Source organism: Struthio camelus, chromosome 15 (genome assembly GCF_040807025.1).
Source record: "Struthio camelus isolate bStrCam1 chromosome 15, bStrCam1.hap1, whole genome shotgun sequence".
Lineage (NCBI taxonomy): Eukaryota > Metazoa > Chordata > Aves > Struthioniformes > Struthionidae > Struthio > Struthio camelus.
Window position 1 is genome coordinate 2,717,719 of NC_090956.1, and position 17,051 is coordinate 2,734,769.

General features: G+C 43.9%; 1 protein-coding gene across 3 annotated transcripts in view; it reads right to left on the bottom strand.

Annotated features, from left to right (window-relative positions):
* LMF1 (lipase maturation factor 1) overlaps positions 1–17,051 on the bottom strand; it is a 241,551-nt gene that overhangs the window by 202,390 nt on the left and 22,110 nt on the right. For 2 of the 3 annotated variants that reach the window (XM_068907940.1, XM_068907939.1), the window contains exon 3: positions 12,733–12,743. The exons of the other annotated variant lie outside the window; for it this stretch is intronic. In XM_068907940.1, coding sequence (XP_068764041.1) covers positions 12,733–12,743 — 11 coding nt within the window. The remainder of the gene's footprint in view (positions 1–12,732; positions 12,744–17,051) is intronic. 3 annotated transcript variants of the gene reach the window in all.

The window sequence follows — 17,051 nt, forward strand, 5'->3', positions numbered from 1 at the left end:
AAGGTATAGCAGAGGAGATTTCAGCACTGGAAATTACAGGGTGGAATTTGCTTTGAAATCCTGACACTTATCTCTTGACTAACATAAAATATGTACCTTGGCTCATGCTCACTTCCTATATGAGACTGGGAAGAGGATGGCTTCACACTGCGGTTTCATCCAGTTTAGAAACGGAAGAGAAATCCATGAGAAAATTATTTCGCTAGACTAAATAAACAAATGATTTTTTTTTTTTTTTAAAAGAGTTGAAGGGAACATGGTGGATCCAATGAGGAGGTGGTCAAAAGTATTTGGCTATGTGGCATTCTCTTAAAATCAAAACTGATACATGTAAAACTGGAAAACTCAAGGGCTTGCACAATATTTAAGAAAATAAAGGCATCCCAGTCAGAACGCTGCTGCCGTGCACAAGGTTCAGCAGCAAGCAGAAGCATCTGCTCCAACTCCTGTGCAAGGATGCCACAAACAACTATTAAAATACACAAGATATTTCAAGAACTCCCAGTTGCAGCAGTAAATTTGTTGCAGAGATGCACATCAAACAAACTTAGCCAGACTCACAGTAGAAGAATGAGACATGTTTCGGATAGTAAGAAAATTGGTACCTCCGTGGCCCAGGTTCCCCTAAGACAGCACTCGCCACAATTTGGTGGGCAGAGCCGTCTCTTCTTCGCACTCCCACTCTGTTGCTTCAGATTTTGGACAATCTTTCCTGGAAGGATTTGTCCTGAAGTTTGGATTTCAGGTGATGCTCAGAATTCAGCCAAAACCATTAACTTTGAGAAGATTTCAGTGTAAAATTATGCAAGCTCATTAAACATTTTCTTCACATAAATCAACCTGAGTTTGCTCACATTTAATTCTTGGACTAGGAAAGGGTTTGGAGGTATAGTATTTCTGGTTGCTAATAAGCCTACAGATTATCTTCATTTGGTTCTCAGGTGCTGCGCAGTTCCATTTTTTTGCATGTGCAAACACACTAATACAAGGACACTTTTTGTTTTAACTACATTTGATTTCTAAATTTCTATATGCTAAGTCACTCTGAAGCAAACTTTTTTTCTAACTGTAAAAAATGACAAGACAAAAAGTTTCAGCAATTTCAAAAATATTGACTTCATTTGTCTGGTCTAGAAACCTGTCCAAATCAGTGCATCCCCCCAAAAAATCTCCATTACAAGGAAACAACATTTTTGGACAAAGGAATCGCAACAAGAAATCTTTAGCCAGCTCCACTCATGTGGTCATTTACTTTTGCATCAATTTCTACAAAGACAATGAAGAGTGACAGCTTGTTCCCTGCTAAGGCGAGATCAAGGAGTCCAGCACTTAGAGGAAGATCAAACTCGACCTCTGTCTCTCATTCCATTAACCAACGCCAGTAATTCCACCCGCCTTTATACGTAGAATGAACCCAGAAAATGCAATAAACTTCAAAATATAGACTTGTGAAGAAACACACAGGCTTCAAAAAGGGATACTGCCAGCATAAATAACCTCTTTAGCCCTCAGTAGCACTGAGCAGTCAAATAAATACCCTTAAAAAGAAGCTTTCAAGAGAAAAAGAAAAAAAAAACAAAAAACAAAAAAATCACCACACACCATTACCCCTCCTCCTCCCAGCAAGGGAAAGGAGACAAAGGAAATAGTTCAGAGCACACTAGGATGCGTGTCCTGAAAATGGCCCTTCGTTTCACTGGTCAAGTCCCTGGCTTATCACCGGTGTTTAACGGCTGGCCAAAAAGAGAGGTTCATACCAGATACAGACAGACAGGAATACTGAAATGCTCTTCCTTCCGAAATGCCATTTCCATTGCAATGCCGTTAATGGGCTCGCCACATCTGTATTTGTCCACTTGGGATTTGGCACAGAGACATTAAGCGTGTGTTGCAGTTTTACCAATGATCCTCCAAAGAAAGAGTTTTTTGGATCCTATGATTGATTAAATGAAATGTGTGATCTAGACCAGAGCTTTACTGCAGGGCATTTCCATACATCAAACACGCTAATGGAAAGCATCTGAAACCTACAGAACATCATTCCAAAACCTCCGTGCTCCAGACCAAATCCAGAATAAAGGAAAGACAAAGACTATCTTGATAGAGTTAGATTCCTCAAAAAGTGCCTAAACTTCAGTGCCCAGCTCTCACTGAGCTTCCTCAGATGTCAACGTGCAACTTCCTTTTGCTGCTCAAAGGTACTAAATCCTAAAATTTCAGCCCTTTAATTTGCAATTCTACCATCTACCTTGGGAATACCCAACCAGGGACAAGTCCTAACCATCCCCATGAAGAATGGCTCTCAAACTTTACATTAAGAGTTATAATCATCCTCTATAAATTATGGCTGTAAAACTTTTATGTGGTGTAATATCAGGTCAGAAAAATCACGTGCACGTTAAAAATGACAGTGTGATTAATGAAGAAAAAAATAAAACACCTCCAGCAGTTCCTTGGATGTCATTCAGATTTTTTATTATTACTATTATTATTCAGAGGTTATTCTGCACATCAAGGTTTATTTAACTTTAGAAAAATAGAAAAATAAAACTAAGACTTGTTCTGTCATGCCAAACTTGAACTTTTGATCGAAACATGCCTTGAAGACAACTGTACCCATCTTGCGTCCTCCTTCCATCAAAAGCCTGGCGATATCACAATGAATTTAAATAGCCCCTTGCTGAGAAACGTCAGCCTGTTGAAGCAAACACTGCCATGGATCTAATCCATTGTTTTCACTGGATTCTCCCCAATTAGTCTTTCTTACTTTAAAAAAAAAAAAAGGTAGAAAAAACTCACACACGCACACACTTTACCATCTCCCACTTTCCCACTTTTCAGGTATATTACGCTTTCGTTTTGGATCCTTTTGGATCACAACACTTACATTTGATAGAACAAATTCCTTTCTAAAAAGCAAAGCCAAACAGATGGACTGTGCTTGCGCTATGCTGACTCTTGGCATTTATGACAACTGGCAAATATTGCTGGAAAAACAACAGTAGCATTGCTGAGGCTCAGCAGCAGGGACAGATCAGTCTGCAGCAGCGCGGTCAAGAACCTCAAAGCGCAGTAACACACAGGTGAGCGCTGTGGACAGAAAGAAGGCACCTCTCGAGCAGAAAAAACAGATAGTAACCCATAAATAGGAGTACACATAAAAAAGCTGATGCTCCCTGCAAGCCTCTAAACACTTATTTTCAAACAGATGTCTGAGTTTTGTTGTGTTTTTCAGAAGGGAGCAAAAGGGAAAAAAAAATATCCCGTAGGACAGTAGGGACAGTAGTGAGAGGAACAGCTTTCCTGGATGTTGCACCATGTTAGCCTTGCCTACAAATTCTGTCCCAGCGTCTGCAGAGGGGAGATTCGTGCAACAGCTGGCACCAGCCAGTACCTCTGCCGCAGCATCTTCCTACCGCACGACCCGAGCACGGGCAGAGCCATCACTCCCGGCCGAAAACTCGTCCGTGCTGTAGGACACGGGTGCAACTCTGCTGACAGCACTCCTGCCCGCTGCGCAGCTCCCCGCGAACCGGTCCCGAACTGCACCGCGAGCAGCGCGACGGCAGCGCTGCGCCGGTGGACAGGGTCCCCGCTCCCCAGCGGCATGCAAAACCGAGGCTTTCCTGCAGGAGCAGGGGAATTAATCACGCTCCCCTGGCCACGCTCCAGTTGGGTAATTATATTTGAGCTCCTTAAACACCCCAAACAAGTGGATATCGCGTTCAGGTTGCTCTGATTAACGCTGTGCCCTGTCCAGGAGATTACTAGACAGCGCTAAATCTCACCCAAAGTGGCAGCAGCCTTTCACTGGTGGGCAGCATTTTCCTTGCCTACAGGAAGTCTGGAACAAGGTTTTAGGATCCTTTGGTAAAGGAAATAGCTTAATAAACATTTGGGGTGGGAGGAGGGAAATCGTACACACCCAAGCAAGTAGCACTCAGGCCAAGCTGGGATGTTTGGACATAAATCAAACGCTCCTCAAAAGTTTGAAGATGTCCAGAGCCTGTGCTTTTGCTCAGACGCACCTCTCTATGAAAAGGGCACTAGAAAGATTTTTTTTGTTTGTTTAAGAACAATTGGTCCTTATTAACCCTGGTCTAATTTTGCCTTTTGCACAGGAAGCTGCAACCGGGAACGCTGTGCAAAGTCACAGGTTACCGGGAAGGCTTAACCCAAATCCAGCGTAAGCTCGCAACAGCAGATAGCGGAGGTGTGAAGATAAGGAGAACAAGAGCCTGCTTTGTAACCCGCTCAGGGGAACCGTGCCAGGGTGGACCTGCTCAGGTGTATCTGCTAAGAGGTGCCCTCTTTCATATTTACAGCAATTAAAGTTAATGAAATTCATGCTGCATTGTCTTTCTCCTACTACCAAGAGATGCCCAGATTTAAAACACACACATACATGCCTTTGCATTAGACAGACTCTCTAGCTTCCCAGAAGGATTAAAAAACAAAAACAAAAAACAAAAACAAAAAAAACCCCCCCACCACCACCAACTAAGCAGGTATTAACACCATGGCAATGAGCATATTAAATCCTTTCCTTAAAGCAGAAAAGCCCCCAAAAGCAGAGAATGAATTTTAGGAGAAAATATGAAGGTCCCAAAGCTCTGAATACAACACCCTTGCTATTTGTACACCAAGCTGCAAAAGCAGGAGCTACGATTACAACCGCAAATCCCTACACCCGCTCCAGCCAAGTCGGACCCTCTAGTTTGATCTGCAGAGCGGCATCAGAGCGCTGGCCAGAGAAGCGGCACACGCGTGCGACCCCAGCACCGGTGGGACGACGGTGCTCCCTGCCGCCGCTGCTGGCAGAGCTGAGGGGCTGCTCCTTCGCCGGGCAGACGGTGCGTCCGTTTTTGAAGCAGACGACGAAGGAAACACCCTGCACTCCACCGCACCTCCCGACGCGTACCCCACACCTCCTCCTCCACGCGACTTCCAGGGCCTCTTTTTTGTTGTCTTGCTGTTTGTACCTCCCTGTAACACAGGCTTTCAAGCAGATCAGAGACATCACTGATGATATGAAACACACAGTCCTTTTGCATTTCCACTGTGCCTTTCATGTCAGGATTTCAAAGGGAGGCAGCAATTTTCCTACCTACTAGCCAAGAGCACGTACCGCTACAGCACACGTGGCGTTCAGCTCGCACATGGGCACTCTGCCGCGCTGCTGGCACATCCGCTAGCGCTCACCAAGAAGAATTTAAGGGTTTTAGCCTTTTACACTGTTATATGCCAGCTGCAGGAGGACCAGCGGTGACTAACAATACAGCGTGAGCATCCTTGGACTAGGTCAAAGTCAGGGCACTGACTGTCCATCGACATCCTTTGGGGTCGGTCTGAACCGAGAGAGTGAACCTCCGCGTAGCTGGTGCTATGCACTGCACGGCACCACGTTGCTGCCCCAAGAGCCACAGTCAGCGTTTCGGGAGAACCCAGCCTCAGCACCACGAGCGGCGGGAGAGATACCAACACACCGGTTCAAGCACCAGACGCAGCAATAGAAGATAAATCTCTCCGCTGGACCAACAACAGATCCCCTTCTTCTAATATAGTAAAAGTTTTTCCAGACTCTGGGAGACAGTGCTTTAACTTCTCTGCTTTAATACTAATATGGGAGAAAGATAAATTTGTTTGACTTAGCTTTGCCAATGCATCCAGGCGTTCTGAAGATCACCAGATTACTGCGTTTACTCAACCGAGATGTCTTTCCTGCCCTGACCTTGCAGGGGGTTGTGAGACGTTAAATATCAGAAGACCTCTTTCCAACCTGGAGGAGAAATTTTTCAGAGTAAAATTCTCTCTTCCTAGAGCTACACAAGGTGACGCAGATGCATCCAGTTAATTTCCTGAGCAGTGAAAATGCTCCAGAAGGGACAAGGAAAGCAGGACTCAGTCCCCTAGAAGGGACACCAGGTCTAGAAACAGTCCCTGAAACGTGGGGCAAGGAGGAGAGCTCCGCTCTCGCTAGTCAGACAGTCCAACTTGGTTTTTTCCTAGGGAAATCTCTGCCCGTAAAAAGCATTTTTGTTTGTTTCCTTTTTATTAAGGCCGAGACAAAAGTCAGTCACAAGAGCTGTGGAGAAACAATTTGCTTAGGGAAAGGGTTTCCCAGTTTCTGCAAGCCCAGCGTTCCCATTCCACCCACTGACATTCCTGGATCGAGAGAAAATAAGATCACATCCGCAGGCCAGTCATCGGTTACACAGGTCGACATCCAGTCAACACGGCAAACTGCTGAAAGAAAATTACTTACGCAGAAAGATCTTGTTTGAAAAAGTTATGTGCTCATTCCAGCACCACCATCTCTATCAGGCCTCGTTAAGAAATATTTTATCCCTCAAAATCATTTGCATAATTGCCGCAATCAAAGGCACTACTTTACAGTAATAACTTTAATGGCAGATTTTTCCTTAAACATGCTTTTTAAAAGGTACCTCCCAAGCTTGGTGCATCCATACGCCAGTAAAAATAAAGAAAGGTGACACTCAGGAAACGCCTGGTGTGAAGAGGGACCACGTTTCCTTTTGTTTTGTGCTTGGTTTATGGAAGACCACTTTAGGGAAAGTAAAACAGCACAACTAAGCTCAAATAAAGCATCACGGAACCTAAAACTTTGTCATTTAAACAGCAACCCCCTGGTGGGTACATTGGGTACATTTTTTCTAAAGAATTTTTGATATTTACTATCTGTAATCTTATTATGGAGGAATCTGGCTTCTTTCCAGGTCTTGCAAATTAGAGTCCATGTCTCACTCCTCAACTTTCCTTCCCTGATTATAGGTTAACAGCAAAAAATATAAAGCCTGACAAGAGCATTCAGTATGCGCAGCGCTGACTCCCTGGGCTTGGGAGATGTATCATTAACAAGTTGACAGCCATTTCATCAGTTTGGCAACAAAGCAAACCACCAGCAAAACATTAAGTAGAGCGTACAAGTTCTGTATTATTTCATGCTTCTAGTTTAGTAGTTGCTGAAACCTCTGAATAGGCAAGGTATTGCACTGAAAGAAAACAGAATCTCAAGTTCCTTCTCCAAAGACCTTAAGGTTTAAGGGAGAAGACGTTGCAGGAAGCCTGGACAAGCAGACCAGGCACACGGAGGCAGGAGAATACGTATAAAGTTGACAATCCACCAGCACTTTTGGGGCACGGGACCTGCTATGTCAATTCTCTAAACAAGTTCAAGTAACTGAAGCAGGAGCTCTGGCCTGCTTTTGTCAGCTACCCAGAAACACGAGCGCATTAATTCCAAAGAGAAGGCCTACGGGGCTTCTGTAGCATTATAACATTTATTTTTAAGATGGGCAAGAATCACTGTCCCATCTTTGAAAACAAAACATTGACTTACAGCAAAAGACTAACATCTAACAGCAAGTTAGTGGTAGAAGCAAGCTGGAATTTCACCCTCCTGCTCCTGCGTGCAGCCCCAGGTCTGGGGCCTTCACACAGGCGTCTTCGTGTCCAACCTCAGTGGTCCTCTGCCAACACGGCTGCATCCCTGATGCCGCGATGCTCCTCACCAGAGCCTCAGCCGGGAGCATCTTGGCTTTGCCCAAGAGGGCTCCAAGCCCGACGCGTAGGGAAGCTCTTCCCCGGCTGGACTTTTGGGGAACGCTCCTACCTAACTGAGGTGCCTGGATAAAGGCACGTTGCCCCTTCATGCAAGTCTAATTACATTAGAACAAAACGCTTTCGTGAACATGGGGAAAGGCTGGGGAGAGAATCAGACAAGCTATAAATTAAACCGGAGGATATGAATACCATGCAAGCTGCAGTGTTAGGGTTAACATGGATCTGGAAATAGTTTAGTGAAAACCTGGTGTGGCTAGGGGCCAGCTCCGAGTTTAGTTGCTTTGGGCTAATCGTTTCCTTCAGGCAGGCTACTCTAGCACACTAATAGGTTTTAATAAAAACTTCCAATTGGGCCAGTAAACCCCTCATTAAGCTGTTTTTAAAGCATGAATTTAAGAGCGGCGAGGGTAAAAGGTCACGAGGAGTATTTAATTCACAACGGCTGGCAAAAGGTGCTGTTGTGATTGAAAACACCAGAGTTCAAGTGTCCAGGGCCACATAAACATCCGACTCTGTCACTAGACCTGGTTAAGTGACAGCTTGAAAAATAGATTTAATAAGACAGAGAGAAAAGTTTCCCACTCTTACATGAGAAATAGGAACACCAGATCACAATATGAGCCAGGAAAAGGAACAACTGTAAGCCAGTCCCTCCCATCTCAGGGTGGGGGAGGATAAATACAAGTATATGGCCATATGGGTGTTCCAGGCCGGCCGCGATTCCCAAGGGCTTGCTGGGACTCTCGCGCTGAGGGTTCGCAGCCTCGTGCTGTTAGCAGGACATGAAGTCCTCCAGGAACAACATGAACCAACCCAGCCTCCACGTCCTACCGATAGCACCTCTCTGTCCCTCCTCACCCACATGCCTCACGTACAGTAAGCTACCAAAGTATCAAATGCCACCCTGGGCTAACACAACGCTTATGTGCTACCATGCAAAAAACCCAAACCTTTCCCTCTCTGAACTCTCTTCCTGACACGTGCACAACTTTGAGGTGGGTCGGAAACTACACACTGTTCAGTTTTGGGCACAGTTCAACCCAGATATCCCCATCTCAGTAAACTGCAGCGCGCTTTTAAATTAAGCTTTAGAACTCCACTAGTGAAGTTTGACCTTAGTCGTTTCTACTCACTCTCATTTTCTTCCACGACCCCAGTGATACTCACACTAATGTAGTGCAACAAACACGAGAACTTTACTCCTTCCTCAGAAATACATTCACAAAGGAAAAACATCTCAATTTTGAACAGCAAAAGCCAGAACCCCAGCTGTGCACTCTAACATTTCATGTTCTGTCAATGCATATCTAAAATTCAAGATCCCTGAAGACCTTTTAAAAGAAAATCCTCCTTGGAACAATTTGCATTGAAGTAAAGAGCGAGGATTTAACAAGTAATGGAGAATTACACACATTTGGCTCTCAACTTTTTATTCTGTTTCTAACCAAAACGAGGTTCATCTTAAATTCTGAAATAATAGCTGCAATATAAAGTTTGGGGGCAAGCATAGGTACGAACTAAATTATTTGTTCATTCCATGTTTACAGAAAACAGAAAAATTACAAGTTTAATTCTATATTTGGTGAACTTCTAATTGTCTTTCCCCACAGAAATTAACAAAAAGTCACAGTTTAAAAAACAAAACTACTCTTATTTTCAAAATCTACTTCCAATTGTCCATACTGTTGGCCCGCAAAGAGCATAGAAGCAAGGTCCTCTGGAACTCTCCCCAAGGAAACATTTCCTTTGGCTTTAAATAGGACACTTTTGTGCATCACAAGTCAAATAAGATAATAAGATCAGCCGTTTCTCAATTCCTTCTGATAACTGAAAGCCACATTTCTGTCTTTTAACAGGTTGGAGTGTTTCTTGCTGGGAATCAAAATTGCTACTTCAAGAGGTATCCAAGGACCATGCAAGAGGACAATGTGGAGTCAGCACCTCCTAAAATGATTGCACCATTTTCCCACCCCACACCTGGATTTTTATTCTACACACAAGCAGTTGTCCATTACAAGTCACACGATCTTTTCAGCCTGTCTGCATCTCTGCTTCTCTCTCCACCAACATCTCCTTCTGCCAGCATCACTGCTCTAGTATCTCAGGACATACATCAGGCCAAACTATCTTCCAAATACGTGGGGCTGCTTAGCACAATAAAAGGCAGAATAGAAAAAAAGGGGGTAAGAAAGACTGCAAAAGAGCATCTTTGTCAAAGCCTCTGTTAGAACAGAGGTAATCGGAAAACATTTTAAAAAGTCACTACATTAAATTAGGCCTCAAATGGAAAAAAAACATCCTTGGGGGTAATTCTGACAGAAACAAGTAGGATCATCAGGAACTAGCGTAGCCTTGTTCAGAAAGGGTTAGAAACAGCAAAGCTGTCCACATCACGAGGCTACACGTGAATCTGTTGAGTAGTTTCAGGCTCATTCTAAGCCAGCAGAAAAAGATGTCCTTAATTTTAAGAAGGATAAAATCATGAGTTGATCTTGCCAGTTCTTCCAAGTCTCTGCACCACTGCTGCGACCTTTAGAGAGAGGGAGGGTCCACCTTGGCTGGAGCTGAGCCAGGCCTAAAGGTGCTGAGCAGGGTCAGCTGGCTCACGGCGGGTCGTCAACGTGCACCTAGAAAGCAGCTCCCCAAGACAGGCCATTAAGGGGCTTGTACAGAGAGGGCCATGAAGGAAGGCCCTTGGGACAGCAAAGCTCAGGGCAGAGACCCAGGATTAAGTTGCCATGAAAGCTCAGCTCCCCAGGCAGAGAGCCTGGCCGCCGGCCCTGCAGGTGTGCTCCACTGAGGACAGAGCGGCTCCATCCATCAAGACTCTCGGCAATCTCAGCCCAGGTAGGAAGGACCAAATCAATTCAGAGCACTCTGGCCAAAGAGCAGTCCCGCTGGAGGAGAGGCCATGCGTAACCACCAAGCAGAGCACTGAACCGCAGCAAACAGGGATGAAAAGGCCCTGCGAAAGCATGTGCTCCAGTCCGCTGGTAGGGACTCTCGCATGCCTGAGCTGGGCCTGTCTGCAGGGAGGGATCCAATAAAACCCACCCAGGTGCCACAGCGGTCAGCCTGGTCCTTTCAGCACCGCAAGCTCACTAAAACATGCCACGCTAAGTCTAAAGCCAAATTTATATCTGAATAACAATAAATAAAGCCAAGAAGTTATTACAACTCGACTAATTTCAGAACAGCTCTAATTTCCAGGCCGGCGCCCGTTACGGGATTTGCATTGCAGAGCACCTCTTCACCTTTTAAAGATAAATAGTCAAATGCAGGCCTGTGCTTTGCATTGTGAGAGCTATTGCATGGCTGTTTCACAGTTCATTCCCTGAAGTGAGGGGTGTTTTTAATAACTGTTACCTGACAGCAGTAAGAGCAAAGAGCAAAACCTGTGGCAATACCAGTTGATCCCATTTGGCCTAACAGCTTGTTGTTATTTCCAGACTCTGGAGTTCTTTAAAATTCATAGGGACAGCCTGCAGTTTTAATAGACGCTACCAAAATCCATCCTAAGATGCATCAAAAAAAGCACACTTCCTGGAGGGGAATAGGAAACAGTCAGCATTTACAAAGATCTCTCCGGGAATTTTTTTTAAGATCCTTCTTTGAAGTAGATGCTACCAAAGAATAAGGCTTCCAGAGCTCAGCAATATTTAATGTACTTCTACAGTAATGGATGACAATGTTGTTGTTTCAGCTATATTATAACAAAAATATTGTGGTTTTCCTGTATTCTAACAAAAGTAGCTTAAGATTTACATCTCATTCATCTTATTCAGAAATAGCACTTAAGCCAAAAATAAGGAAGGGAGAGACCCTACCGCGAACAAAGGACTTTACTAACCCTCATAGGGTGGCTATCCAGGCAGGGCACAGAGAAAGGACAAAGTAAGGGGTGGGGGGAGACAACTGGGAAAAGCACTTTTTCCTGCAACCATCCATGAAAGTGGAACACATACACAGGAGATGAATGACTTCCGTTAAAGCTGATGGGTGTCCTCACCAACTTAACAAAGGTGTGTATTCATATTGTAAAGTCCAGCTGGTTAAAATAAAGATCCACATCAGACCTGGAAGTTATCAAAAATACACAGGAGTAAACACAGTTCTCCATACTCCTCCGCTTCTCCAAGCATTTCCTCAATGATCCCAAGTACACCAGAGTGGTAAGTCCACTTACAACCTATTAAGATGACGAATCAGTAAACGAGAAGGAGGGTGCAATTCCTTGAAGGAGGGGAGGAATATTCAGTCATCAGTTTTGCAAGCATCAATAACGCATAGAAACAAATGGCTTTAACTTAGGCTAAACAAATTTATGTTTGTGACTAGCCTAGTGACAGCTTGGGAACATGAGTCTATTCTTCATTCACACAGTGACAAAGCACGCTTCTCCTCCCTACCCATGCAGCACACCGAGAACCAAGTTAGAAGGGTGAGAAAGCACTACATAACAGTCAACAACAGGCTGGTTTAGGACATTATGCCATGCCAATACTTCCCAGAAAACCAAACATATACTAGCAGTTTTCCTAATATTTCTACTAGGAGGAACAAGTTTTCTACTGGGACTTCTAAGTTTCCATTTAGACATCTGACTGTGGGTAAGAATACTTTACACTGAAACAAAAACAAATCTGTGCAAAGCACTGTAACAAATATTAATCAATCTCCCAGACCCTCTGAGGGAATCATACCTACACCGCATGCCAGTGGGAAAATAAGTGAAATGAATACGAGGTTCTTGATGATAATACAAATCGTTGGTGGAAATGGAATTAGAATTTGGGACCTAGAGATACCCCCCCAGGAAGTGTCTTTTAAATCTTGCTTCACTTTGTAATCCCACGCTTATTTAACTATTCATTGCTAACGTCATCCCTCACCCCCAAATGATGCTGGTAGTGGTTACACAACCCTTCTACCAAGTTTCCTTCAGTCTCAACTTACAGATTTTATACCAGTTTTCCCTTCCTTAAGGGCATGCAGGGAGAAAGAAATTCAATGAAAGGTGGAAAATAAAGACAACTGTAACTTATATATTTGAGCGAAAGAAAGTAAGCTAGAGTAATGTAAAAACTACATACCCACAAACGCGCCAATAAATTACTACTGCAGATTTTCTCATTTATATTCACTTACCAAAGGAATACCTGCAAAACAAAATGAAGAAAAAGCAAAAAAATTAAAATCGCAGTGGATCAACCTTTTGGATGCATGTCTCAACTTTATTTCAAACGTTTGAATTTCCAAACACAACTGCCAAGGAGTACAAAATTTGCCTGAACCAGGTAACTAAGTAATATGCAACTCAAAAATTCTAACGGCAAATTCCTTCTCAAAGTGGCCCACTACCTGGAAACGTAAGAAGTGCAAACTCACCTCCTCTTGGGTGAATTAAGCCATTATTAGCACTCCAAGCAATTCCCATTCACCCATCTTTCAATAAAGATGCTAAAGCAGCACACCCAAAAGAAACAGCACAGAAAGGCAACCGGTCCAGTCTCCTGTCACAAGGGAAGTCATTTTCCCAACGTTAGCTTTTCTGGGAAACTCTAAGAATTCCTCCTTCAGCACTGAAGAAGGCTCCGGCTCGCACCTCTGTGCGCTATGCATGCAAAGCCCAAGCACAACGGGTAAAACAGGCTGCGGTAACTTTATAAAGAACAATTCCTCATTTGCTCTCTGACTTGTGACACTCACCTGAGCGAGCAATATAGTCGTTTGCGCTGTTTAGCAAGGCTCCACAGCAAGATTATTTATTTATGGTTTCCAAAGCATGCCAAGCACTTCCCCGAGAGAATGCAACCAGGCTTTACCCCTCAGGACTTAATGCATGCTGCTGAAATGCAAGAAGTCACTTCTCCTGCAGGTGAACTATATATTCATTCCCCCGTCCCTTTTAACACAGCCAGAAGAGTCTATTTAGCATCACTCCAGTCTGTTAGTTGAGTACCGTGTATTAGACACTGAGGCTTGACCAGAATCTAAGGAAAGCGATACATGCTCATTGAACCATTTTTGCGTGAATTTTTGCCACGTTTTTGGGTGCACAATTTAGTTTGCTTCTCTAACCAATGTTTTTCACTGAAGTTTCCTTTAGCCTTAGCTACAACAAAGTGATTTTACATAAGATCGCCAGTTCCAATTAAAAGTAAAACCTGCAAGTTAACAAGCTGGACTACACCGTTGTTCTTCCCCACCTTGCAGAAGTACGCTGCTTATTTCAGACTTCCCAGGTCCGTCCGTATTCCTAAGAAACTCAGCGTTCCCTGGAAGTCCGTTTTGATGCTTTCTCCTGCAACGCAAAGCCGCAGCTCCACCAGCATGAGTCTGATTAATTTTATTTACTTTGTAGTTCAGCGAGAATCAATTAGATGCCGCCCGGCGCTGCAGGGGCAGAGCTAACGCGAACGCGGATACCGGCACCGAGCTCCGCGGCACCCGCAGCCTGGATGCCGGTTCCCGGATCGTTACAGCCGGCGTTCGCTCAGGTTTCCCTGCTGCGCTTACTCCCACTATGGCTTCAGTCCCTTATCACGGCTTTGCTGTCTGCAGGATATTACATCACGCCAAAAACCAAAACCCAAACAACAAGACTCACCTCCCCCCAAAAAAACCGAACAAGTCTTTTGGAGGTGTTCGGACAGCCTCTCTCTTACGGACGACGTCCTGTTGAGGTGCGCAAATTTTACACTCGTGCGCGCCTAGTTCTAATAGTTATGAAAGCTATCCATCCAAATATTTTACTACATGTTTAACAATTTCATATAGGGCTACTGACGCACAGAGAGCAATAACTTCAAAACGCACAATAAGTTTTAACTTTCTTAATAAAAGTGACTCTTTATAAAGATATTTGTCATTAAGGGCAACCTAACTCCACTGCTCTCCACCACAATTGTGGTGCAGTTAAACATAAACTTGTACGAATTATTCTTCTTTCTTGGCAGAAGTAAAGAACCCCCTGAGGCTCATTTAAAACACACACACACAGACACACGCAAAATGAGGAATTAATAAAATATTGTATTCTTCTGAACCACATTAACTTTTCTGACGTGTGTCTGTTGCTGATTACATCAATCTAGGCTCCGTAACTTGTCATGTGATGACAGGCAAACACTTGTGAATTTATTTCTCTGAAGAAGCTTGCGATACAAACGCCAAGGAAACCAAACCAAATGGCCGAGTCCAAATATACATAAAAGCAGCAGGACTTCTTGCAGGGAATTTTTTTATAGGTACAAATGGGCAGGTACCGAATTCCCTTGGACTCCAGATTGTCGTTTGGAGCCTAATTACCACTTCTCCTTTTCAAAGTCCTCTCCCTCGCTTATACATAGTACATAGAAGTGTTTATTAAAAATATATATTTTTCTTCCTACTGTCTGCCTTGGACAATAATGTTTGAAACATTACCGAAAGATAACGACAAGTAAAAACATGGATTTGATTTTGTGAGTTTGTTTTTTGGCAAATTGCAAGAGAGTAACTTTTGATCTGCTCATTGTCAAAATTGGGAATTTTACAAACTCAAAATGTATTCTGCTCATCTTTTGTAAATTAAATAAAAATCATGTGATGTCATTTCTGTCTCGAGTTGGAGAAACAATGTAATTAGCCATGACTTGTCATTAAAGGCAAAATTTCATATCACACTTAGAAATACTATAAAAATCAGCTGGGAATCATAAACATCATCAAATATTTGGGCTAAACTGTTTTCATCACATTGTCACTCCAATTAATTCTAGTTCCAGCAAGTTTGCGGAAAGCAAAAATTAAAAATGATAGCAAAATGTAGTTTAAATTACATTAAACTACATCGCTCCTGATGAAAGCACTTCCCACCACGGGTCTCTGCGGTGGAGCGAGCGTTCGGCAGAGTTGGGTGTGAAGGTTTCCCACTGGCACAGGGTGCAAACAAACAGCCGACCTGGGGAAGGAATGTAAAAACCCCCCCAAAAAAACAAAAACAAAAAAACCCCACCATGGATCCAGGTAGCAAAAAACCAACCAAGAACTTCCGTGGGGAGAAGAACTGTCCACACCAGACATCAACCTTGGCCAGGCAGAAAACATGCTCGCTTAAGGCTCTGCCTGGCGCTGAAGTGGTTGCGCTAGAGCCTTTCGCCTGCATTTTCGCCAGTAGCGTTAGGACTTGTTGCCCCGTCGACAAGAGACAGCTGATGCACTACCTGATCCCCAGCCAATGCTGCTGGCTAAGGGCTCAAGCACATCTCTTGTTTCCCTTGCTGTTAAGGAAGAGCCCATTAACGCTTTTCACACTCCTCATGGTAGTCGCTCTTCTCCCCCTTTTCTGCATAAACACACTCTTTTCTTTGGGTGTAAAGCATGTACGGTGGTGGTTTCTATCTGGCCGTGGAATAGGATTTTGGAAGCCTTTCTTTCTTTAAAATGCCAACCTAGGAAAAGGGTTCGACCAGATTTGCCCAATAAATTTCCGTCCTTTCTCCGCTCGCCCAACCCGCTGCTACACGGATTATTTAACACAAGAGTTGTTTGCAGCGAGACGGCCTCCTCTTGTAAGTCTTTAAAACACACGACAAACTTCTATACAGAGCATAACAAATAGTACTAAACATGCACAGGAACTCGTATATTTACCTTTACTGATGTTTAGTAGGAAAATACAGATGTATTTATAACTGGGGAAAAAAAGGAACCAGCCCTACCTACCGCTCATGTCACGGCAGTGCCCAACAGCCCCAAATCCTTCCAACTACACCGACTTCCACCAGCAGGACAGCTGACTACTACATCCCTCATCTGCAGATGGTGTTAACAGCTTCTCTCACTGTTCTCCATAGAGAACATCCTCTACAGAAAGTGAACCCAGATGTCAACTTTCATCTCCGTGATGAAGCTCTCTTTTTCCCTAGGCTGTACAACTTGGGATGGGGAAAAAGGTATTTGGGTAGTACAGATACATTTTCTATTCTCCAGCAGGTTAAGGTTCCAAACTCTGCTGAAATAAGGTTTTCCACAGCAGCATCTCTCCAAAATGGAAATGAGGTAGAAGCTATATAACAACGCATTTCTTCCCTATCAAGAGGGGAAGTGAGACACATGACACAATCCATCTCTTCCCTAAGGCAGTCACCGAGGGAGGGGAGAAAGCAGAAGACTGTTTCCCAAGGGGACAGCAGCATCCTCAGAGCACAGCTGGGAATGAAGCAGATACAAAATTAACAGTCAAGAGTTTCCTTCCAAAATTTCAGTGACAGGGAAGGCTGGATGAGCTGCCTGCTATAAATCTGGATATTGCATTAAGGGAGATGGACAGGGCTAAACCATGCAAGCATGGAAAATGAGGCTGGAAGGAACATTAAAAATCTACATGGACTATCCACCTGCCACAAGATAGGACTGACTGTACAAAAATCATTCCTGACAAATGTTTCTCTAGGCAGTGATGGAGACTGTACCTCCCTCTC